General features: G+C 46.6%; 1 protein-coding gene across 4 annotated transcripts in view; it reads right to left on the bottom strand.

Annotated features, from left to right (window-relative positions):
* Nucleotides 1-17,342, bottom strand: part of HKDC1 (hexokinase domain containing 1) — a 60,246-nt gene extending 42,904 nt beyond the window's left edge. For 3 of the 4 annotated variants that reach the window (XR_010727011.1, XM_066242061.1, XM_066242062.1), the window contains exons 1-6: nt 17,166-17,342; nt 13,104-13,266; nt 6,670-6,818; nt 6,451-6,570; nt 2,151-2,246; nt 1,194-1,293 (exon numbers count right to left, since the gene is read on the bottom strand). Coding sequence is in view for 3 of the 4 variants with exons in the window: in XM_066242061.1 (XP_066098158.1) it covers nt 1,194-1,293; nt 2,151-2,246; nt 6,451-6,570; nt 6,670-6,818; nt 13,104-13,266; nt 17,166-17,228 (691 nt within the window). In the remaining variant the exon portion in view is untranslated. Of the gene's footprint in view, nt 1-1,193; nt 1,294-2,150; nt 2,247-6,450; nt 6,571-6,669; nt 6,819-13,103; nt 13,267-13,780; nt 13,847-17,165 lie in introns of those variants that run through there. The other variant, XM_066242063.1, reaches the window with a different exon arrangement.
* Nucleotides 17,343-24,496: the final 7,154 nt, after the last annotated feature.

Below are 24,496 nucleotides of genomic sequence, written 5' to 3'. Positions count from 1 at the left end.
GTCACCACGTGGGGTTACCTGACATAGTCACTGGGACAGACACAGTGGACAGTGGCTGGAGGCATGACTGGGAGCCCCCACCCCACTCGCAGGCCTCGGCTCCAGAAGCAGGGAAGCAGATCGAGCCCCTCAGGTGCAAAGATCCTGCCCTTTGGGAAAGTCAGGCTGAGGACAATATGGTTAGAAATTAAGAAACAGCAGTTCAGAAAACTTTTTCAAATACTGGTAAAGGGGAGGTAGAAGAAGATTTCAAGAACAGCCTATAAATCCAACCCACTTGGCTTTGATTGTCCCCGACTGCCTTCTCCCAGACCTGTCCAGCAGAGTCCCCTCCAGCTCAGGGGCCCCTCCATGCACCACAGCCTGCCTGGTCCAGGCCTCCACCTCGTCTCCCCTATACACTGCAGTGGTCTCTGGGCTGGACCCTTGCTTACACTACTGCCTCAGTCGTCAACTCTCCACATAGTAGTCACAATGAGCTCTTTAAAACTGCACACCCCATTTATCTATCCTCCGCCCAAAGTCCTACAGTGCGTTCCGGTCCCCCTTGGGGTAAAAGCCGGAGACCCTACAGTGACTGCGAGCTGTACAACCTGTCCAGTATCATCTGCTCCCTCTAGCGTGTACACCCTCCTATTCTAGCCCCACTCACTGTGATCAGCCCCCATTCAGCCCTTCAGGGTTCCTCGGGTACCAGACTTCTCCCCACCTGAGGCCACAGGATTCCTCTTTCCTTTGCTGAGGACTCACCTCTTGATCTCCACTTCACTCCCCAGCCCCCATTGTTGAGGTCCCTGCTCAGAGGCCTGCCCCCACTGCCCCCCACACACACACACGCACTCCCAGTCACGTGGCTGCTTTGTTCTCTGTACCACAGTAGGCACCACCTGCATTATCTTATTCGTGTAGGCCTTTCTGCCCTTCATCCCCTCCGCACTGAAAGCCCCATGAGCATGGGAACTCTCCGCTGACAGCCCAGAGCAGAGACAGGGCCCGGCACACACTAGACACGTAGTAGATAATTGTTGAGTGAATGAATGAATGTGAGCACTAATATTCCATCTTCTTATGTTGCTTCTCCTAAATAGAAAGCACCAACACCGTTCCCACAAAATTTACTCAGAGTTTGCTGAAACTAAGTCCCAAACCAGCCCCATCCCCCCATCCTCAAAAAGCAAGTCAAACTGAGTTACCAATGATGACACCAACTTCACAGTAGGGATCATCATAGGCACATGTCATCATGGTTCCCACGGTGTCGTTGACCAAGGCCAGGATATCCACATCTATGTCCTGTTGGGAAACAAGCCCCAGAGGACATCAGGGGGGTGAGAAGGGGATATTGTCCCTTTTATCTTTCCCCACAGAGAAAGCAAAAGCAGTGAAGGTCGCTGGTTGAGAAAATCACTAGATGCTGCCTCTGGGGCCTGCCTGTGGGAAGCAAGGCCTTTGTCAAGTTCAGGGGTCCAGGCAAGAGAGCGGTCGGGAACTCAGAGCGCAGCCCTTGCCCCTGCATTATGGCTGAAGGCCTCTATGCATGGAAACCTGAGGGACAGCCCACCAGAGCTCCAGCCCTTGTCTGAGGGACCCTAGAAAAGCATGCGTATCCTGGAAGCAGCGGTGTTTTCAGGAGAGGACACTGAAGTCCTCACTGGTGGGGACATCTTAGCCAGCTTCAGCCAGGCCCTCTCCATGGGCAGCACCGTCTGGGTTTCCCATTCTGCCAAGTCAACCTGAGGTATTGCAGCATGGTTCCCCAAGGTTTGGGGAAGTATTTTAAAGTAAAATAAAAACAATAAGAGAAAAAGACAGACTACCAAAGAATACAATTGCAGCTTTAAAAAGAAAAAAAGGACTGGCAAGCTGTACATCAAAACAGTTCTCTGGCTGAGGTCTCACCTAGACCCTCCGAGGGTCGGTGGCAGCAGGGGAGGCCCCAGGCAGTGCAGCCCACCTTTCAACAGGAACTTTGAGTGCAGGAGCTCCACATACCAAAGTTCTTCAAATTGGCCACATCAGCACCCCAGTGAGACCTTCCCTGAGGTCATCCCTTTCCCCATCCTGCTCCCAGGGTAGGTTCAGTGTGAGCCCCGCCTTCAAGAACAAGCAACTAGAGTGGGAGAGCTCCCATGCGGAGGTGAACTCCTTACCTTGTGAGTTTTTATGGCTTTGGTTAGACAGCTCACTACGTCTGTGTCCTGAACTCCCCGGGCCTTAAACTTCTTGGTCCATGAAAGCAGGACACCCTGGGGGAAGAATTCAGGTCCAGTCAAACAAGGAAGGCACTCAGTTCCGAAAATGAGCAGCAGTAATTTTATGCTTAAAGTGCAATCCCCTCTCCTCTCTTCTTTTAGCTGAATCACCCCAACTCAAATCTTTTAGTATTTCTTCAGAGTCCTTTTTAAAATAATTTAAACATCTTTATTACTCCCATGTGAGGAGTTTGAAACATTACTCATAATGGCTAAAGAGTCAGAACACTTGGAGTCACCAGACATTGAATGAGTCATTTAACCTCCCTGACCTTCAGTTTATTCATCTGTAAAATGGAAACATTACTTCCCTGCCTCTGTCACAGGAATGCTCTGATGGAAACACCTCAGATACACATTATGTGAGCAAAATGTATGGTTTGCCAGATCCACAGAACCTCGTAGAACTGCCTCAAGAACTTAATTTCAACTCAGAAAAATGGTTTTTAATTTTCACTATCAATCATTTGCTTAAAATTGATGTTTCCCAAGATTTTCACATATAAACTAGCAAATAATCATAGAATTTTTCAGGCTAGATAAGATCTTTCAGATTAAGAGACACAGAAGGTCACACAGCCCAGAGTAGCTGAGCCCAAATTCACAAACACCCTGACCACATCTTCCCAATCCCCTTAGTTTATGGATAAAGAAGCTGAAATTTAGAGAGGAAAGAAATGACTCTAGATTTCACAGGGAGTAAAGGGCAGAGAGGTCAATTGTAACGCAGGTCTCTGAATTCCAATTTGACACCAGGTTTTTCTCCTGCACCACAGCACCACCTAGCGGCTACTCTCCCTAATCTCCGCCTTCAGAGGCTATGGTAACATCCCTGCTTCACCTGAGACATTTGTGGGGTTGTCCCCGACACCAAAAAGGTGCTAGGGACAATAAGGGACCTGTTGTGGGAGGATATATGGAGGAGGGAGGAGTAAATGTTTGTGATATACTGTTAAGTAAGTTAACTATATATTTTTTAAATTATATATACAGCACAACATCAGTATTTAATATGGACATGACTGAAAGGAAAACCCAACAATTTTAGTAGTGGGTATCTGAAGATTGGGATTAAAGGTGATTTCTATTTTCTCCTTTAAACTTTTCTATTTCTAACCTTCTTTCTCTCTTCCTCCGGTTTTGTTTTTCCTTCCTTGCAGAAGTATTACCATTTTATCAGTAGAAACACACACACAGAAACTTCTCGTCAGCTAAGACTTTTCTGTTCCCTCATTCAAAATAATTAAGTACAATAATAAACAGTGACCTCATCTTTTCATTTCTATGCCCTTATCTTCTTTAATCATTGTCCAGTTTCACAAAGAAGCCACCACTTCTTCAAGAGCCTGTATTTTAGGGTCACAAAATTGACACCTGCAGCATAACAATGGTTAAATAGTGATGCCCACACACTCAGTTACCATTATTAATTCATTTCCTGTGTCTAAAGCTTTTCTATTCAACTTTTGGCTTCATGGGAAGGCAGTTTGGGAGAAAGTTTTTAAAAATACAAGTTATTCAACTAGACTAGGATGAGAAAAAGCATTTCTCATCTCCTCAATATAATCAAGCACCCTTCCTTAGTTTAAATATTACTTGAAAATCCTTATTGGAACATGACACAAACTGGGTCAAAATGCTTTCAGGAACCTGCTGGCATTTTAAACCAAGTTCTAGAGCTGTGTCTTTCTGTAAAGGCAATTTAACCAGGAAGTGTGTGAGCTTTGGCTACTCTGGACTTTGGGCTGTGTGGCCTTGGGCAGGTCTCCTAACCTCTCTGAGCTGCAGTTTTTCTCAAATATAAAATGAAAAAAATTATATCTACCTCATATGATTGTCTTGGATTTTAATGAGATAATACACATAAGGAGTTCAACACAGTGTAAGATACAGTGTTAAAATCTGAGAAACAGAGCTTATTATTATTATTATTGAAAGATGTTATGGTTATTTGACTTAGATAAACGCCAAAAACCTGGATTGGCAAACCATTCATTCACCCCTAAGTATCAAAAAAATACACAAGTTTGTTTCTCAAAGTCAAATTAACTCCCACAGAGCTTGAGCATTTTCTTCCTTCTTCCTGGAGTCTCTGCTCCTGAGCTCAAATGGTGTTGAACTATTTGGTGAGTCCGGTCTCCAGCCCTGATTCCTGACTCCTCCTTCCACATCCTCTGCTGACTCCAGAGACCTCTGCTCTCCGAGCCAGAAGGAGATGACGCTTCAGAGCAAAGCTCCACCTGGCCTCCTCTCATGTTCCCTGAAATTTTCTTTATACTATTTTCCCCCATCCTTTCTTTATAAAAGAATAAAAAAGTAAACTTCAGTGCATCCCCTGTATAGATAGATGATGGCAAATTCTCATTTAATGGAATCAAGTAAATGATTGATTACACCTTTCAACTGTCAGATAGTTATCAGGCACCATGAAATACAGCCATTGTGCTAGAGCCTGGAATGCGGGAGAGGGGAGAGAAAGAACAATATAAAGCAGTACCTGCCCCCCAGAAGCATCTGTTGAATTGGGGACAAGGTACAAAAGTTGGAAGAGACACAGGAACAATCATCCCCACCAGCAGCTGATGCTCACACATCAGGCACAGTGTTGAGCATGATGCAGATGTTTTGTCTGAGCTCCACGTTGGCCCAGCGAGCAAATATTATTAACCATGTTTTACAGATGAGAAAACAAGGACCTCAAGAAGTTAAGTAACTGCCCAGGGGACACAACTTTTCTGAACCATGATTCAAAGCCAGGTATATGGGACCTGAAAACCCATTTCCTTTCTACTATCTGACACTCATAAGTCAGCTATATCAAACACATCCCAAGGTGCTCCATGATATCAAGGTGGTCCATGAAGTGACTGTCAGTTGAGTGCCATGACCAGTATATGTGGTAGGAGATCATGGGCCCCCACACCACACATACATGGCCTGAGAAGACCTGGTTCTTGACCATAACCCATGACCCCAAAATGCTTGTTATCCTTTCACATGGACCCTTATTTATTTTCTCAGATTTACACAAAATTGGGTTTGATATCTCTCTGTTTAAAAATTGAAAACTGGCCCTGGCCAGTCGGCTCAGCAGTAGAGCGTCAACCCAGTATGTGGAAGAGGCAACCATCCACTTCTCCCCTTACCTTTTCTCCTCCCACAGCCATGGCTCAACTGCCTCAAGTGAGTTGGCCCTGGGTGCTGAGGATGGCTTTGTGGAGCCTCCACATCAGGCACTAAAAATAGCTTAGTTGTGAGTCAACCCAGATGGGCAGAGCATCAGCCTCAAACGGGTGTTGCTGGGTAGATCCCAGTCAGGGCGCATGCAGGAGTCTGTCTCTATATCTCCCTTACTCTCACTTAAAAAAAAAAAAAAAGGCCCTGACCGGTTGGCTCAGTGGTAGAGCGTCAGCCTGGCATGCAGGAGTCTCAGGTTCGATTCCCGGCCACGGCACACAGGAGAAGCGCCCATCTGCTTCTCCACCCCTTCCTCTCTGTCTCTCTCTTCCCCTCCTGCAGCCGAGGCTCCACTGGAGCAAAGTTGGCCCAGGCGCTGAGGATGGCTCCATGGCCTCTGCCTCAGGCGCTAGAATGGCTCTGGTTGCAGCAGAGCGGCACCCTAGATGGGCAGAGCATCACCCTCGGTGGGCATGCCGGGTGGATCCCGGTCGGGTGCATGCGGAAGTCTGTCTGACTGCCTCCCCGTTTCCAACTTCGGAAAAATACAAAAAAAAAAAAAAAATCTGACCTCACTGGTGGTGGTGGTGCAGTGGACAGAGTATCAACCTGGGATGCTGCGGTCCCAGGCTCGAAACCCCAATGTTACCGGCTTGAGCACAGGCTCACCAGCTTGAGTGGGGGATTATTAAAATGATCCCATGGTCCTTGGCTTGAGCCCAAAGGTCTCTGGCTTGAGCAAGGGGTCACTGGCTCGGCTGAAGCCCCCCCCCCCAAGTCAAGGCTCATATGAGAAGCAATCAATGAACAACTAAAGTTGCCACAACTATGAGTTGATGCTTATCATCTCTTTCCCTCCTGTCTATCTGTCTCTCTCTAGCTAAAAAAAAAGAAAGAAAAAGGAGAAAAAACAAGCTAAAAGTCCTGCTAGTCCCTCCTGTTCCCAGCCTGCCTCCTGCACATTCTCCAGCCCCAAACTCCAAACCTTGTACAACATCTCGCCACCCTGGCTCAGCCTTACCTCTTCCAGTTTAGTCTGTCTGCAGGGAAAAGAGAAGGTTAGGCCGAGGGGCAGTTTCTTCTGCTTCAGCCCTTTGGTCTGCATGAAGTCTGCCAGACAGTCAGCTACATACTCAAACAGCTGCAGAGAAGAGAAAGCACAGCACGCCAGACTAAAGCATGGCCTTCACAGACCAGAAGTGAGCCTCCCTTCCACCTCACAGAGCCCCTGCCCTGGTACCTCTGAGCCGTTCCCTCGGATAATTTCATTGGGTGTTGGATAGAACTGACTCTCCATCTGGACATTTTGTTTCCCCTCTTCAGAGACTTGTACCTTCAAGACTCGAAACTTAGAGCCTCCAAGATCCAGGGAAAGAAACTCCCCATTTTCTAGTAAAAACATAAATAAATAAACAAAAATAAAGTTATCATTTATTGTGGATCCAACCCACAGAGGTAAATACCATTATGAACACCTGCTGCAGCCATTGACCTGTGCCTTCCCTGTGAGGGACAGAACTGGGGAGTAACTCGAGTCTTCCACTGGCCCCGCCCGCTGAGCCACACTGTAGGGATAAGTGTGTTCCTTTGTAGAAGGCAGATGCGAACCTCTGGCAGGTGGCATTACAGATGGGCCTTGCGGGTGGGGCCTGCTGTGGCGTGCCCAGCTGGGAAGGGAGCCGGCACTCCAGGCACGCACAGAGGAAAAGGCGGGGAACAGGGGGATGACATACTAGCCCCGGATGAGTCTCTGTCTCACCGGCAGAGGGATAGCGCCCAGGAGGAAAGGGGGATAAGGACCAGATGATGGTCCTTAAGGCTCCAAGGATGCTCAGTATTTTGGACTAGGATCACTTCAAAATGAGAAGATGTAACACCATCTTCTTTCTTTCTTTCTTTTTTAAATGATGGGAGGAGAGATAGTGAGACAGACTCCCGCATGCGCCCTGACGGGATCCACCCAGAGAACTCCCATCTGGCGCCAATGCTCAAATCAATGGAGCTATCCTCAGCACCTGAGGCCAACATTCAAACCAAGCGAGCCACTGGCTGCAAGAGGGAAAGAGAGAGAGAAGAGGGAGAGAAAGGCGGAGAGAAGCAGATGGTCATTTCCAGAGGCGAATTAAGGTCGGTTGAGGCCCCAGACGCAGAAGAAAATATTGAGCCCCTTACATTAGAAAAAAGTGAAAAGTTGGGGTTTTGCGGGGCCCTTTAGAAGTCGGGCCCAGGGCATGCGCCTGCCGTTAAATCCGCCTCTGGTTGCTTTTCATGTGTGCCCTGACCGAGGACTGAACCTGGGACATCCATATGCTGGGCCAGTTCTCTATCCACTAACAGGCCAGGGCAGATATTTTGCATTTCTAAACAAGCTCCTGGGTGCCCCTCCTGCTGGTCAGTGACCACAGTTAGAGTAGCAAAGGTTTAGAGTCCTCACTTATAGACCCAGCCAGCTGGATCTTTTGTTCTTGTGGAGACATCTGGAAAACAAGATTCTTATCTCCCCAGATCAACCCCAAAAGGAGCCATTTATTAATCAAGGAGGAAATCCAGGAACCTAGTCCTGAGCAAATTTCATTCGCATTCATCATGTACCAAATAAGAGATACTTCCACCGATGTTATTTTGTTGCATAGATCACACATCCATGTACAAATTTACTGAGCACGATTCTATGCCAAGTTACATGCCAGGTACTAGGGATGCAAAGACAAAAGACTGTGGGCTCCATCGTCAGAAGTGCAGACAAGGCATTTCCATGTAGTAGGGCCCATGCTCTGATCACGGGAAGCACAGAAAGAGGCGTCTACATCAGAGCAGAAGGCAACAGTCCAGGGAAGGCAATTCAGAGCTGAGCGCTGAAGGATGAGAGGGCAGCCAGATGGGACGGCCACGGTCCCAGGGAGCGGAAACTGAGTGAAGAAATGAGCTCACACTGGGGAGGGGGGCAGGACTGTGCTTTTAAGGAAGGAGGGAGGCGCGACAGAAATAAGGCTGGCAGGATTTAGAAAAGCCACCCTACTCCCAAGGAACCTGGGCTTTATCCAGAAGGTGAGGGTGAGCCACAGAAAGATTTTAAGCAAGGGAGTGCCAAGACTGAGATTTTGGGAAAACGCCTCTGGCACCAACCAGGATAGACTGAAGGATTTCAAATAAAAGAGGTTTTTGCGCAGCAATCCAGATTAGAAATGATCACGTGAGGCCTGGAACAGGGCTGGCATGGACTCATTCATTCCCTGGTCAGCATCATCACTATGCAATCACCTTGTCCACTATTGCCTGGAAACCACGTGGTGCGGTCCTTCTGTGACTCTGAACCCGGAGAACAGACCGATTAGACCCCGAGGGAGGGAGGACCTGCCCAGAAGGGGGGCCGTCAGGGTCTTTACAGTCATTATTCAGATTATTCTGACCTCCCAGGGTCTTTACAGTCATTATTCAGATTATTCTGACCTCCCAGGGTCTTTACAGTCATTATTCAGATTATTCTGACCTCCCATAATTAGGATGTAATACACAGCATGGTGACTATAGCTAATGATACTATATTGCATACTTAAAAATTGCTAAGAGAGTAGATCTTAAAAGTTCTCATCACAAGAAAAAAGATTTTGCAACTATGTGTGGTGATGGATATAAACCCGACTTACTGTGGTGATTATTTGCAATTTATACAAACATCGAGTAATTATATTGTATACCTGAAACAAACATGTTATATTCAATAATATCTCAATTTAAAAATAAATTAATAATATTTTTTAAAATGACTTCCCAAGGGAGTGAGATTTCCTTGACAACCCACCTGCTCTGGATGAGCTCCTGTGACCTTTCAGGGTACAGTGCACACCGGGGTTCACTCCCGCTAAGCCACTGTCAAGGCTTGTGGCCCTGCTCCTTCCCCACCCCGTGCAGCTTCTCCCAAAGGCGCACTCGGACTGAATGTGTAGATGCCTGCAGATTCAGATCCCAGGGGCACAAGTCTAGGAAAGCATGTTTAGGAATCCCCCCCAGGTGAGTCTTATGCTCAGACACGTAAGGGACCCCTGTGCTAGTGCAGACCCCTGGGCCCATCAGCCAAATACCTCGGGACTCCCTGGACTCACCACTCAAGGCTCACCCTCCAGGAGGCCTAGGGGTCTGCCTGGAGGAAGAGACCAAGAAGAGAGGCAGCTGGGCTCAGGCCTGCAGAATGGCAGTCACCCTCACACTCAGAGATGGGCACTTCCCTCATGACTGGTAAAGGAGAAGGCACAACTGATCACATCACTCTTAAGGCACACTGTAAGAACAGTTCGTCACAGCACACTGACTGAAACACAGAGGTAGCGAAGGCTCAGACAGGCCACCTCCTCTCAGGCAGGTTTGGATGAAAGGAGCCGGAACTACAGAGTGGGCGGACTCAGGAGGATTTCTCTGGAAACTGTACACATTGCTGAACTGGAGGCCCCAAGGGATTAGCAGTTCTAGTTGTTGGCTAATATTCATGAAATTACACCACCAGCTCACAAGAGCCACTGCGGACCTGGGACAACATTTTGGAGATTTTAAATACTCCTGTCACATAACCTCATCTGATTCTAATAACCCTGGAATTGGTAGGACAAACTGTCCATAGCCGTTTTACTGATGATGTCAGGACCACAGTGGTCCTGGGACTTACCAAGGCCTCTGCGCCTTGCAACAGGACCACTGGTAAGATTCATTGTGTGGTGAGAGGCTGAGGAGACAGTGGAGAAAGCAGGGAGTGTCTCCCCGCCTGAGAAGTGAGTTTCTAAACCTTGGTCAAACCTTCCAGAAGCAGCCAGGGCCAGGAGGGCACACATCCAGCCCAGCAGCCTCCAGATCATCCAAGGCCACTTTCTGATGCTTGTGGGGACACCCCTCTGCAGGAGGAGCCACCGCACAGGAAGCCGGGAGGACTTTGCCCCGGGCGCCTCCCTACGCATGCACCCCATGATTCAGGTGCTTCCTCCGAAAGGCCGGGTGGCCACAGTCCCCTCAGCACTCTCAGAGCAGTATCAGGAGCCAGGTAAAGTTCCAAAGGACTGCCTCTCTCCAGAGCTCACGTGCCTGCAGGGCAGTACACTGCCACAGCCTGTGCACCACCTCCCCCAACCAGCAAGGACACGGGGCTCATCATAGGTCCAGGGGCCTCTCAAACTACCAGGCAAAGCTGAACTGCTTTGACCCACATATTGTCTCAAAGGGGCCCAGCCTAGACTAATCCAATCAAAGACCCCTGAAAGCTTCCCTAACTTTAATCCCCGCTCCTCTAAGAGCCCCCAAACCCATGCTGGAGCTTGGTGGAAGCACTGGGCCCCTGACATTGGAGAAACCTCTTGGTCTTGGTACTCTCATCTGACCTGTGGATAACACCATGGGATTCTCATGGGGATGTGTGGGACAGTGAGTCCCTGGCACCTCGTGACCACAGGCGGTGCCTGAGAGACATCAGCTTCTTTCCCTCCCACAGCCTTTTCCAGAGGCTGAGAATGGAGAGGTAGAATGGAACCTTAAAGATTCCTTCTAGAGCCCTGGCCGGTTGGCTCAGCGGTACAGCATCAGCCTGGCGTGCGGGGGATCCGGGTTCGATTCCCGGCCAGGGCACATAGGAGAAGCGCCCATTTGCTTCTCCACCCCACCCCTCTCCTTCCTCTCTGTATCTCTCTCTTCCCCTCCTGCAGCAGAGGCTCCATTGGAGCAAAGATGGCCCGGGCGCTGGGGATGGCTCCTTGGCCTCTGCCCCAGGCGCTAGAGTGGCTCTGGTCGCAGCAGAGCGACGCCCCGGAGGGGCAGAGCATCGCCCCCTGGTGGGCAGAGCGTCGCCCCTGGTGGGCGTGTCGGGTGGATCCCGGTCGGGCGCATGCGGGAGTCTGTCTGACTGTCTCTCCCCATTTCCAGCTTCAGAAAAATAAAAAAAAAAAAAAAAAAAAAAAAAAGATTCCTTCTAGAGACTCAATTGTGGTAAGCAAAATAATGGTCCCCTAGAGATGCCCACATCCTAATCCCCAGATCCTGTGAATATGTTAGCATGGTAAGAGAGAATTAAGGTTGCAGATGGAATCAAACTTGCTCATTGGTTGAACTCGAGGTTGGAAGATTACTGTGGATTATCTGAACAGGCATAAGGTAAATCAGTTTCGTTAAATGTGGAAGAGGCAGAAAGGTGAGAGTCAGATATATATATTTTAGAAATTAAATTTAATAGGGTGATATCTACCCCCAAAACTCATAAACATTGGTACACAAAGACAATGTACCCCCATATTCGTCACAGCATTATTCACGGTGGCCTAGACATGGAAACAACCAAGGTGTCCTTCAATAGATGACTGGATAAAGAAGATGTGGTACATATACACAAAGAAATACTACTCAGCCATAAGAAATGATGACATAGTGACATTTATGACAACAGAGAGATATTTGAAGATGCTTCACTGCTGACTTGGAGATGGAAAGAGGCTTGAGCCAAGGAATACAAACAGCCTCTAGAAGCTGTAGAAGGCAAGGAGCCAGGCTCCTCCCCACAGGAGGAGGGGCAGCCCCGCCCACACCTTCACTATGGCCCAGTGAGACCCACTCACCCTCTGACTCCACAGCTGTAAAAGAATACATTTGTGTTGGTTCCAGCTGCTACGTATGAAGTGATTTATCACAGTGGACTTAGAAAAGTAATAACACAGGCCAACTCTCCCATTTTACAGATAGAGAAACTAAAACTATATATTTTGCCACTGAGAAGTGACAGAATTGTGCCTAGAACCCAGGTTTCTTAAATATTATCATTTAATATTCTTTCTACTATATCATGCTACCTTCTGCTATTTACTACTAGCCTAGACTCTAGATACCTAGGCATGAAATGCCATGTATTATGCATTCAACAAATATTTCAGGGCCTAGTATACATCAGGCGCTATGCTGGGCACTCAGAATGCGGGGAGACTCACACACAGCGGGTGGCAAGTGCTCTGACAAGCATCTAACCCAGCATGGGGATGCTTCCCAGATGGAGGCAGTGATCTCTACACTGAGAGCAAAAGGTAATTTGGGCCTGACCAGGCGGTGGCACAGTGGATAGAGCATCAGACTGGGATGTGGAGGATCCAGGTTCGAGACCACGAGGTCGCCAGCTTGAGCACAGGCTTATCTGGTTTGAGCAAAGCTCACCAGCTTGAGCCCAAGGTCGCTGGCTCGACAAGGGGTTCCTCGGTCTGCTGAAGGCCCGTGGTCAAGGCACATATGAGAAAGCAATCAATGAACAACTAAGGTGTCACAACAAAAAACTGATGATTGATGCTTCTCATCTCTCTTCGTTCCTGTCTGTCTGTCCCTATCTATCCCTCTCTTTGACTCTCTCTCTGTCTCTTTAAAAAAAAGAAAAAGAAAAAAGATAACTTGGGCCTGACTAGGGCAAGAGTGTTGAGATGTTACAGCAGGAGAGGGAACAGAATGTATGGGGCCAAGGTGGGCAGAGAAAAAGCAAGGTGCATTGGAATTTTGGTTCAAAACTTTTGGTATTGAGTATGACTAAAGTTTAGAGAGTCAGAGGTGGGTGATGCAAAGAGAGGGTTGGAGAGGTCAGCCAATGTACAGGAGCAAACTTCAGGTACCCCTCAGCCAAGGAGGAGCCGGGGGGTAGAGTCTCTGGAAGAGCCCAGCCCCACTCACCGGAGCCATCTGGAATGGCCCTGACGAAGGTGGGCAGCATCTTCACTGAGGCTGTGGGGTTGGTGTCCTTCCCCAGGCCCCTCTGCATTTCCGCCTGAAACCGCGTCATGATCTCCACAAGGGTCTCATCGGAGAGCCGCATGTGATACAGGAACCTGTCCACCTGCAAAGACACCGGGTGACCAGCTTTAGTTGCTGGGGACACTTGCCCTCCAGTCAAGCTGAAAATTCCCACTCCCACAATGAAGCTCAGGGTCCCACAAAGGACCCAGGTTCGAGACCCTGAGGTCGCCAGCTTGAGCGCAGGCTCATCTGGTTTGAGCAAAGCTCATCAGCTTGAACCCAAGGTCGCTGGCTTGAGCAAGGGGTTACTCGGTCTGCTGAAGGCCCATGGTCAAGGCATATATGAGAAAGCAATCAATGAACAACTAAGGTGTCACAACAAAAAACTGTTGATTGATGCTTCTCATCTCTCTCCGTTCCTGTCTGTCTGTCCCTATCTATCCCTCTCTCTGTCTCTGAAAAAAAAAAAAAAAAAGATGGCAGAGCAGCACCCTCCCCCTCATGCTAATCATTTGGTGGAGGCAGCCTGGATTCCCAGGGTTCACTGGGATGGCTTATTGAGCGGGGCAGGAAGAGGGACAGTGTCATAAGCACTTTGTATTTGCCACCCTTACTCTGTATACTGAGTGGCCTCTCTGTCCCTCCACATCACAAGACTGGACCCCAGCACGTTCCTGGAGGAATTGCTGTCCCACGCTTTTATCCAAAGCTGAGAACACGCACTGCAGTCTACAAATTATATCACAATGCAGGGCTCATGTGACCTTCATCATAGGATAGATGCCCCACCATCAGCCAACCCCAGAGGGCAGGCATTCCAGCTCAGTTGGGGCCAATACAGAGACCCAAACCAGTGAAATAGCTCCAGGGACTTAGGGCCAAAGAGAGGCCAGAAAACCATCAAAGAGCCATTAACAAAACAGGACAATTGGGCTTTCAGCATGTTTGAGAAGATGGTAGGACGGAACCAGTGCATGCTTCATTAAGCACTTCCATTCACCCTGAGTCTGTTTATGCCTAATTGGTTGGCAGTGCCACGCACACAGAGAAAACCAACGCAAGGGACGTGACCCAAGTAACTGGGGCTCGGGAAGGGTGAGACGTGCTGCATGGAAACTAAGCTTGTCCCTTTATCCCCCAAGTCCCTCCCAGAGGGCCTTCCACCTGGCCCCAGAGAACCTCTCTGGGCTCCCTTCTGGGTAAGTCATGGTTTTCAGGGCCTGTTAGGGTCATTTGCGGGTGGCAGTTTAACAGTCATTCAGGACTTTGGGTTACTCCTGCTGTTCCAATAAGTTAAAGTCAGGACAAAAAGAATGTCAACTTAGGAACAGTTTCTTATTTATTCTCTGTCTCTTCCACAGCAGCCGGTACAGTAGCTAGAAGGGAAGAATGAAACATAGAATGGGGGGAAATCCATATATTTTAGACTCAGAAAGGTGATTCTGGGCCAGTGTAACCAGGCACACGTGTTGCAGGTACTAAGGAGGGCACTTCAGTTGCAGATAACAAGCCTCCTTTTGGAGCGACTCACAAATCGTACGCATGTCTTCTTCTAAACAAAAGAGCCAGCAAGCTGCATGTTTAACATGTGAAGAGCAAATTTTAAAACGTACACTCAGCACTTCCAGAATTACAGCTGTGGGAGCTGCAAGGGACTTTAGTGATCACGTAGATCAAAGGTCCTGTATTATGAATGAAGGGTCATAAAAAGGTTCAACCCTTTGACCCAGTGATATCACTTCTGGGACTCCATCCTGAGGAAATTATCCCAGAGGTGGAGAACATTAACTACGTACCAAGTTTATTATGGCAATTTTTAACTGTTAAAACAATGGTCTTGAAAGTAGCCTGTCCAACAAAAGGAAAAAGTGAAGTTATGGCATATCCAATTTGATTGACTATTAGGAAAGTATCAAAATAATTATAAAGAGGTAAAGAAATGTTCACAAGTGGCTATAACATAACCACAGGCACAGACCAAAGTTCAGCACCGTGTGTGCAACGTCACTGCAGAAACACACACTGTGAAAGGTCCATGAGGCCTTGCACGCCGCAGATAGGACGGTGAGGGTGGGATTAAAGACAGCATTGCCACTTTTCCTAACGTTAACTTTCTAAACTGTAAAAAGGACACTTTGAAAGCCTAGCCAGTCCTTCCCTTATGAGGGAACATTCTACAGGTCAGTGACCAGGCCCAGCCCAATGTTATCAATAGGTCAAATAATGTCAATATATTGAAGCCGTCAGAGTAGTTTCTTCTCTCCCTCTCTTCCTTCCTTTCATCTTTCTTTCCTTCAAGTTTTATTTTGTTTTTGTTTTAATGTTGGCATAGGGAGTTTTTTAAAAATCATTCTAGGGTTTGCATAGCACCCTTAGCAGGCAATGGTGGCTCAGGATCCTGGTAGCCTGGAGACGGCAAGCACGGGCTCTGAGGAGGGAGAAGGGGCCTGTGCCTCTGGGCCAGGAGTGTTTCACCACCTGGAGGAGTGAAGAAGCCAGTGTTCCCGGAACCTGTGACTCATCCCAGCAACCCATAAAGCAGCCTCCCTTACCACTCCAGGTACTTGTTGGGTTACTTGTTTAAGGTGGCTACAAGGTGCTCCTGGCTATCCCTTCTCAGCTCACTGACAAGCTTCTGTGCCTCCCACAGGGAGAGGAACGGGCCACTTCAGGCCTGGGCAAAGGCTGACCCTTCAGCCAGAAGAACTTGGAAGAGGTCAGGGGAGGCGGCATTTCCAGTCAAAGGGGACTCCTGATCCTGTACCGACGCTAAAGAACCAAGGTATCTATCTGCCTGATTCTAGGGGTAACAAAAGGTTACACCAGAAAGAGGCCCAGGAGCAGAAACCAATCTGCAGAACCACAGGTGTCACAGTTCCAAGGACTCCCCCCCCCGGGGGCTGGAGAGACTCTGCAGGTTTCATCTTCACTAAGCAAGCACTGCACCTTCCCACCTCCTTAAGAGGCCAGTAAAGGGCTCTGAATCTAACCAACCAATGGAAATTAAGGCAGGTTTGATCTGATGGATTTATATTTTCAGATTTTCTATAACCCTCTGACCCAACACTCTGATTTTGAGAAGCCCAGAGGCATCATGGTACAATGGAAAGAATGCAGGAGTAGGGGTCTTCAGCATACCAGCACCACCTTAAGTACCTGGGTGACCTTGGATAAGTCCACCTGCTGGGAGGACTTCCTGGAGGTGGTGTGGCTAGAAGGGCTGCAGTGGCAGGCTGGGTTCACTCCAGGCTGCTAGGAGAATGCTGATGGCTCCTGGCTGAGCCTTGGCAACTTTTAACCACCCTACTTCGGAATGAATTTTGTAGGAAAGTTTCTTGGACAGAGTGGCAAAATAATGCACACCATTAATAGAATACCACTGGCAAACAGCACAAGCAAATAATAAGAACTTAGATTATTGTACATTATTAAGACTCACATCCCTTTGGTGCCATATTCACATTCTTCCAAGCACATGAAAAATCATGCAAATTGCTTTGTAAGTTCTCAACATTTCTTCTGAAATGACTCGCCTCTCCTTTTACCCTTCCCCCCAAACATCCCTTACCTCAAACAATTGAACCGCTTTCTAAAGACTTTGTCCTTATCCCCTTCCCATGTGATATCTGCCAGGAAGTTCTGAGTGAAATTCAAGGTCTCAGGACAGTATGCAATGTCCAGCCTGTGGGAGACTTACTTCCTCTTCCCTTCTTTGAGTATTTACTGATCCAGAGCTCCCTGTATGTTTTCTTTTCTTTAAAAAAGTTTTTTTTTTTTTTAAATTTATTGAGAGAAAGACAGAAACCATCTATTTCTTTATGTGCCCTGACGGGGGATCAAACCCACAATCTTTGCATATCGGGGCAAAGCTCAGTCTAACCAGCTAAGCCATCTGGCCGGGGCTCGCTACATTTTCTCATAAACTCTCTTAAATCCTTGTGAATGTAGGCAGGGCCTCAGATTTGTCAGTGAAGACATCTCAGCCTCCTGAGTCCTTACCTTCTTGATCTGATCCTCCTTCAGCTTGGTGAAGTAAAATGCCATCAAGTGTACAGCGAACATTTTCCCCAAGTTTGGTTTCTCCCGAGACAGAGATTTCTGTGCGGTGTCTAGTCCCACCCTAGCTCAGGAGCGGAGGCCTCCAGGGAACTAGGTGCTACAGATTAAATACTTCCAGGCTGCTTAGTTCAATGATTAAACTTCAACCCCTCTCTGGTCCCTCCCTCCAGCACACTTGATTGTCTAATAGGAGGCTCCGGTTGGCAGCTGAGGGCTGGTGGAGGGAAGGCCGGGGATGGGTAGCAGGACTGAGACTGGTGACACAAAGTCTCGTTGCTAAGCAACACTCACAAGCTAGCGCTCCACCAAGCCCACTCAGCCAAGGAAAATCTTCTGAGAAGTTGGATGTTAAACAATACCAACTTTCAACCAGCTGAGTGTTCTGCAAATGTCCACTTTCTGGCTTTTCTCTTCAGCTCTTGTCTCCTCAGCCCTGCAGTATAACTAACTCTATGACCCCCTGCTCCTCTGCAGCGCTGTCTTAATTAAACCAAACATTGCCTGGTGGGGAGATTTTAAGAATGTTGGAACACATTCCTCCATTTGTGATAGACCAGGTCTCTTAGCTAATAGTCCGTGGTAGTGGAAAAGAATCGATTAAGGTTTATCTATTCACAATGTTAAGCCGGAAAACCTTGATTTCATAGGTAGTGACCCAGAAAAAAATATGCAAGAGAAAGAATGAACAGAAGTCACCAGTAGTACTCACTGGGAAGCTGCTGCTGGAGAGAAAAATTAAAGTTACAGATGGGCCTGACCTGTGGTGGCGCAGTGGATAAAGTGTCGACCTGGAAATGCTGAGGTCGCCGGTTCGAAACCCTGGGCTTGCCTGGTCAAGGCACATATGCGAGTTGATGCTTCCTGCTCCTCCCCCCTTCTCTCTCTCTCTCTCTCTCCTTTCTAAAATGAATAAATAAAATTTAAAAAAATAAAATAAAGTTACAGATGGGAAACGTCTCATGCCACTAAGTTATCTGCTACACTCACCTGGCTATCTCACTCATCACACCTGATAAGAGAAAGACCCAGAAAGGGACCAGTGTGTGGGGATAGACCCTGCTCTCTTCCCAGTCATTGGTCAGCTAATGAAATCAATAACAATAACAATGGTGTTAGCAACAGGCAGCTAACCTGGATGGAGCACTTACTATCTGCATATTTTAGAGGAGAAAACTGAGGCCCAGAAAGGTTAAGTGACTTACTCAAAATTGCAAAGCTTGTGAATGATACACTGAGGATTCAAACTCATGAGTTCAATACCTGGGCTCAGCTCTTAACTAATACATAATATCAGAGGTGGGATACAAATAATTTAACAACTGGTTCTCTGCCCTAATGATCGTTTTAAGTATAAAAAAATTATATACTGAAAGGTAGTTTATTATTTCAGGCATTTAATACTTAAATAAGAATAATAAAAGAGGTACACAAAACTAGATTATGTTATAAGAAAGAGTGGGATATCACCTCACACCGGTCAGAATGGCGCTCATCAACAAAACAACACAGAATAAGTGCTGGTGAGGATGTGGAGAAAAGGGAACCCTCCTGCACTGCTGGTGGGAATGCAGACTGGTGCAGCCTCTGTGGAAAACATATGGAGATTCCTCAAAAAATTGAAAATTGAACTGCCTTTTGACCCAGCCATCCCACTTTTAGGAATATACCCCAAGAACACCATAGAAAGGCTCCAAAAGGAGAAATGCACCCCCATGTTTTTGGCAGCATTGTTCACAATAGCGAAGGTCTGGAAACAGCCCAAGGGTCCGTCAGAGGACGAGTGGATTAAGAAGCTTTGGTACAGGCCCTGGCTGGTTGGCTCAGTGGTAGAGCATCGGCCTGGTGTGCAGGAGTCCTGGGTTCGATTCCCGGCCAGGGCACACAGGAGAAGTGCCCATCTGCATCTCTACCCCTCCCCCTCTCTTTCCTCTCTGTCTCTCTCTTCCCCTCCTGCAGCCAAGGCTCCATTGGAGCAAAGATGGCCCGGGCGCTGAGGATGGCTCTGTGGCCTCTGCCTCAGGCGCTAGGATGGCTCTGGTTGCAGCAGAGCGACACCCCAGAGGGGCAGAGCATCACCCCCTGGTGGGCATGCTGGGTGGATCCCAGTCGGGTGCATGCATGAGTCTGCCTCCCTGTTTCCAGCTTTGGAAAAATGCAAAAAAAAGAAAAGCTTTGGTACATATATACTATGGAATACTACTCAACCATAAGAAATGATGACATCGGATCATTTACAATAACATGGATGAACCTTGATAGCATTATAAGGAGTGAAATAAGTAAATCAGAAAAAACTAAGAAATATATGAACCCATGCATAGATGGGACATAAAAATAAGACTCAGAGATGTGAACAAGAATGTGATGGTAACAGGGAATGGGGTGGAGGGGTGGGGAGGGGGCGAGGAAGGAGAGGGAGGGGTAAGGGAGGGTAGGGGCACAAAGAAAACCAGATAGAGGTGACAGAAGACAATTTGACTTTGGGTGAGGGGTATGCAGCATAATCAAAGGTCAAAATAATCTGGAGATGTTTTCTCGGAACATATGTACCCTGATTTATCAATGTCACTGCATTAAAATTAATAAAAATAAGTTAAAAAAAGAGAAAGTTTTAAAATATTAAAAAAATATTAATACCTGACAAAAAACAATAAACCTGTTATTTAAGGTATTTCCATATTGCTTCTTTTTTCTTAAGACTTTATTCATTTTAGAGAGGAGAGAGAAGGGGGGAGGAGCAGGAAGCATCAACTCCCATATGTGCCTTGACCAGGGAAGCTCAGGGTTTCAAACCAGTGACCTCAGTGTTCCAGATCTATGCTTTATCCACTGCCCACAAGAAGTCAGGCTCCATATTGCTTCTTGATTGTGGTCCTCACTTACAGTTTTTTTCACCTATTAACGGAATGAGCATTACTATGTTGGGCGCTAAGAATATGCTTCTGTACCTGACCAGGTGGTGGCGCAGAAGATAGAAAGTCAAACTGGGAAGCAGAGGACCCAGGTTCTAAACCCCAAGGTTGCTGGCTTGAGCGTGGGATTATAGACATGACCCCATGGTTGCTGGCTTAAAGCCCAAAAGTTGCTGGCATGAAGCCCAAGGTCACTGACTTGAGCAAGAGGTCACTCGCTCTGCTGGAAGCCCCCCCCCTTCGGTCAAGGTACATATGAGAAAGCAATCAATGAACAACTAAGGTGCCACATCGAAGAATTGATGCTTCTTATCTCTCTCCCTTCCTGACTGTCCCTCTCTCTGCCTCTGTCTCTCTTGCTAAGAAAGAAAGAAAGAAAGAAAGAAAGAAAGAAAGAAAGAAAGAAAGAAAGAAAGAAAGAAAGAAAGAAAATATGCTGTTGCACAGATGAACGTTAAAAAAGAGTAAAGAATGTAAATTTGTGATTTCCACATTGGGCAGCTGCCCAGGCACCCACCTTAGAGAGAATGCTGATTACAAGAGTCATTTTAACAACCAGTTCACCAAACTCAACAAAAAGTTAGGAATTGGTTCTGCTGAATAAGTGTGAATCGGCTGAATCCCATCACTCTGTAATATTGCCTCTATTCTTTCTCCTGGCGATAAATGCTCAATTAATAACTATTAGTAGCAGCAGCATTCTGCTGGCTTATTATCAAGAATTCCAGGCCTGACCTGTGGTGGCGCAGTGGATAAAGCATAGATCTGGAACGCTAAGGTCGCCGGTTCGAAGCCCTGGGCTTACCCAGTCAGGGGACATGTGGGAGTTGATGCTTCCTGGTCCTCCCCCTTTCTCTCTCTCTCTCTCTTTCTCTCTCTCTCTCTCTCTCTCTCTGTCTCCTCTAAAATAAATAAAAAAATAAAAATTAAAAAAAAAAAGAATTCCAACTACTCAGAAAACTAAGTTTAGATTTATCACTTCAACAGAGTCTTCCCAATGGAGGAAAAAGGCAAATGAAGGAATTCATGACCACACTTCCCAAATCCTAATGAAATGCTTCCTAAAATTAGCAGCTGACCAGATGTAATAAGACCAGCTGGACACCTTCACCTCCTACACTACACCTCCTCTTCAATGGAAGGAAGGAAATGTTTTCTTGGTCTGCTTAGCAACCTCAACTTTGTTTGCTTTTCTACTGCATAATCTCATTAATCAGAATGATTATAAGCAATGGCCTGGTGAGAGCACCTTCAACAGCTGTCTCTCCAGAAGCCACTGATTCTCTCATCAGTGGTCTTTAGCCATCTGTCGTGTGGATCAGCCGCCGGAAGCCTAACTTAAGCCTGCAGTACTTGATTAAAGTTACTCCAGATACTTTTCTAGATTGATATCTGAGAAATAAATGTTAGACAGGGTCTCCCAGATTGAGAAAAACAATCCTTTCAGTCTGTTTACCCCTCAGACCATGAACCCTCTTTTAGCTCCATTACTTTGTCTATTATTAGAGCAAACAAAAGTTAACCTTTAGTGTTGAAACTATTCAGTTCTCCAAATATGTGGAATCATTTGTATTCTGAAATAGGCGTGCTGTGCCTGAGTCTCCACAGGCTGCGAGAAACATACCAAGGCAGGTCACCTGCCCGTAAATGATAATGGCACTTGTCTTAAATCCTCCATTTAAAGAGTAACTTCTGAGGTACAGTATAGCACCAACTCACCGATTTATTCAACACAGGCTTAACAAGTCACAAAGGCCAGTGGACAGAAGGAAACAAGTACAATCAGAGGCCTCTGCAATCTCACGGTTGCTGTGGGCACCAGATAGGCGGCCTTTGGAATTTTAACGAGGCGAACGACACCAGAGGATTTCTATTTGTTATATCATTCCACTTTTTGTCTAAGCAGATCAGCATCTACATGACAAAGGTCTGAGTTACCCTACTAAATCGGGAAGCTTAATGATTATGAAGGCTACATGCATTTGGAGTCAACTAGCTTAGCCGCCTCACTTCATAGAATAATGACAAAGTAATTCAATTATTTTACCATTTCTTGTCTTAGTATTTCTGTCCGACCATTGGAATTTTTCACTCTTATTAAAGCTCCATGTAGCTGCAGAAGGATATCTGGGTGTAAGCATGTCTTGGATTTTGCTTAAGACCTAGGGGACGGTTGGCACTGCCAAGTGACATTTTAGCTCAAGTGTATTAGCCATCTGCCCCAAATCGTCCATGCAGGAAGGGAAACACTCTCATCTCTATACACAGCCGTGTCCACAAAGTTCTCCCTTTGGTAAGGCCTAAAGAAAGTATTTGCTTTCCTTTAAGTACTGAGCACGTGAAGGGACTACATGTCCGACAGAATTTACTCATTTATTTAATAAACACTGGATAGTGTTTACTAGGTATTTTACAATATTAACTGCCACAGCCACTACCACTCCCTCCATTTTACAAACAAAGAAACTAAGGCAGAAGCCAACTGGCACAGGGTGGAATAGGCATTTAAACGTGGGAAGTGCAGCTTCGGAGCCCAGGCTCCATCCCTGGGCTACACTGGCTCTCACAGCCTGGAAGCTAAGCACAGGAGAAGCATGGTCCTAAGCTGGGGCACCCAGCCCAAAGCTGGCAGCACAGTGCCAAGAGCACAGACCCTGGGTTCCCACTTTGGCTTGCCCTCACTAAAGAAGAGGGCTCTAAGTTCATATCTGTAAAGGGTTCATAGCTAGCTCAGTGGCCACTATAAGAATGAAAGTAAATGAGCTCACGTAAGGGCAGCCATGTGGTCCACAATGCATGCTAACAGCATCTCTCTAAGCCTTCACCTAGCTGAGGACCCCTGATTAAAACTGCTATTTCATCTCATCCCATTTGGCCCCTTAGGACGAGAAAACGCATGCAGCCCTTTCAATGCATTCAGTAAAACAGAACCATAAACCATTAGAAGGTACCAGTTCCACTTACTGAAATTATAGGAACAGTTGGAAATTTTATAAATATTCTTTTCCTGTTACTAAAGGAAACAGAGCTGAATTCTCTCTCATATTCTTTTTCACAGTAAGTCCTAAGTTAAGTCGTCCATAATATATATAAATCAGTCCGACCTGCTGGTATTCCATTTGCTGCAAAAGAATGAGAAAGACAGTGTCAGAAAGCAAACTTTCATGAAAGCAAGTAAGTGTAGAAACTTCCAAATCCTGCCAGTAGTGACCGTTACTCCAGTGTCTCCACGGCAGCAACCACAAATGAAGCAGAAATGTTAACAGCAAGTTTCAAAAGAACTCGACTGATCTTTTGTCATTTTAAAAAAATTCATTAATTGATTTTAGAGAGAGGAAAGTGGAAAGCATGATTTTTATTGTTCCACTTATTTACACATTCATTAGTTGCTTCCCATATGTGCCCTGACGAGATGGAACCCACAATGTTGGTATTTCAAGATGACACTCTAACCAACTGAGCTACCCAGCCAGGGCTTATTGATAATTTCTTATAGGTTTATTCCTGACCCAAGAAAAGACAGGGAACACTCATGAGGATATCAGTTGCACATAATTATTATTTTTTTAATTTAGTATTTAGAGAGAGACAGGAAGGGAGAAAGGTGAGAAGCATCAACTCATAGTTGTGGCACTTTAGTTATTCATTGATTGATTTCTCATATGTGCCTTGACTGGCAGGCTCCAGCCGAGCCAATGACCCCCCTTGCTCAAGCCAGCAACCATGGGGTCATGTCTGTGATCCCATGCTCAAGCCAGTGACCCTGAGCTCAAGCTGGGTGAGCCCGCACTCAAGCCGGTGACCTTGGGGTTTCGAACCTGGGTCCTCAGCATCAGGTCAACACTCTATCCACTGCACCACCACCTGGTGGTCAGGTGCACATAATTATTTTTTTTAATCTCAGCTATACTGTATATTAAGAGCTGTTTTGGCAAAATGCATATCAAGGAAAGCCAAGTCATACAAGGAAATGTGGCTCTTAACATTTTTCACAGTAACTATAATTACAATTGCACAAAATAGAAAGCTTCTAAAAGCAAATGAATCTTCTGGTTAAATATGGCATAAATCCACTAACACAGACAAGAGAAATGACATAGAGATTGATAAGAGATCTTAACATAATTTTGAAAGATAGAAGCAGACAAAAAAGTAATGGCTTAGCAGAAGAAACTGAAACCTAAGAGCCTGTAGAATGATTCTGCTGAGGCATGAGCAATGATATTTGTAACTTGGCTCAGGAATTGGAAGCCCAGGTACCTCTGAAAAGTGGGAGGCAACACATAGAACCAAAACAGGAATTGGCCAAATATCTATATAAAAAAGCAGTTAGGGCCTGACCTGTGGTGGCGCAGTGGA

This window comes from Saccopteryx bilineata, chromosome 9, assembly GCF_036850765.1.
Source record: "Saccopteryx bilineata isolate mSacBil1 chromosome 9, mSacBil1_pri_phased_curated, whole genome shotgun sequence".
Lineage (NCBI taxonomy): Eukaryota > Metazoa > Chordata > Mammalia > Chiroptera > Emballonuridae > Saccopteryx > Saccopteryx bilineata.
The sequence above is the reverse complement of the archived record's forward strand: the minus strand, read 5'-3'. Positions and strand labels throughout refer to the sequence as shown.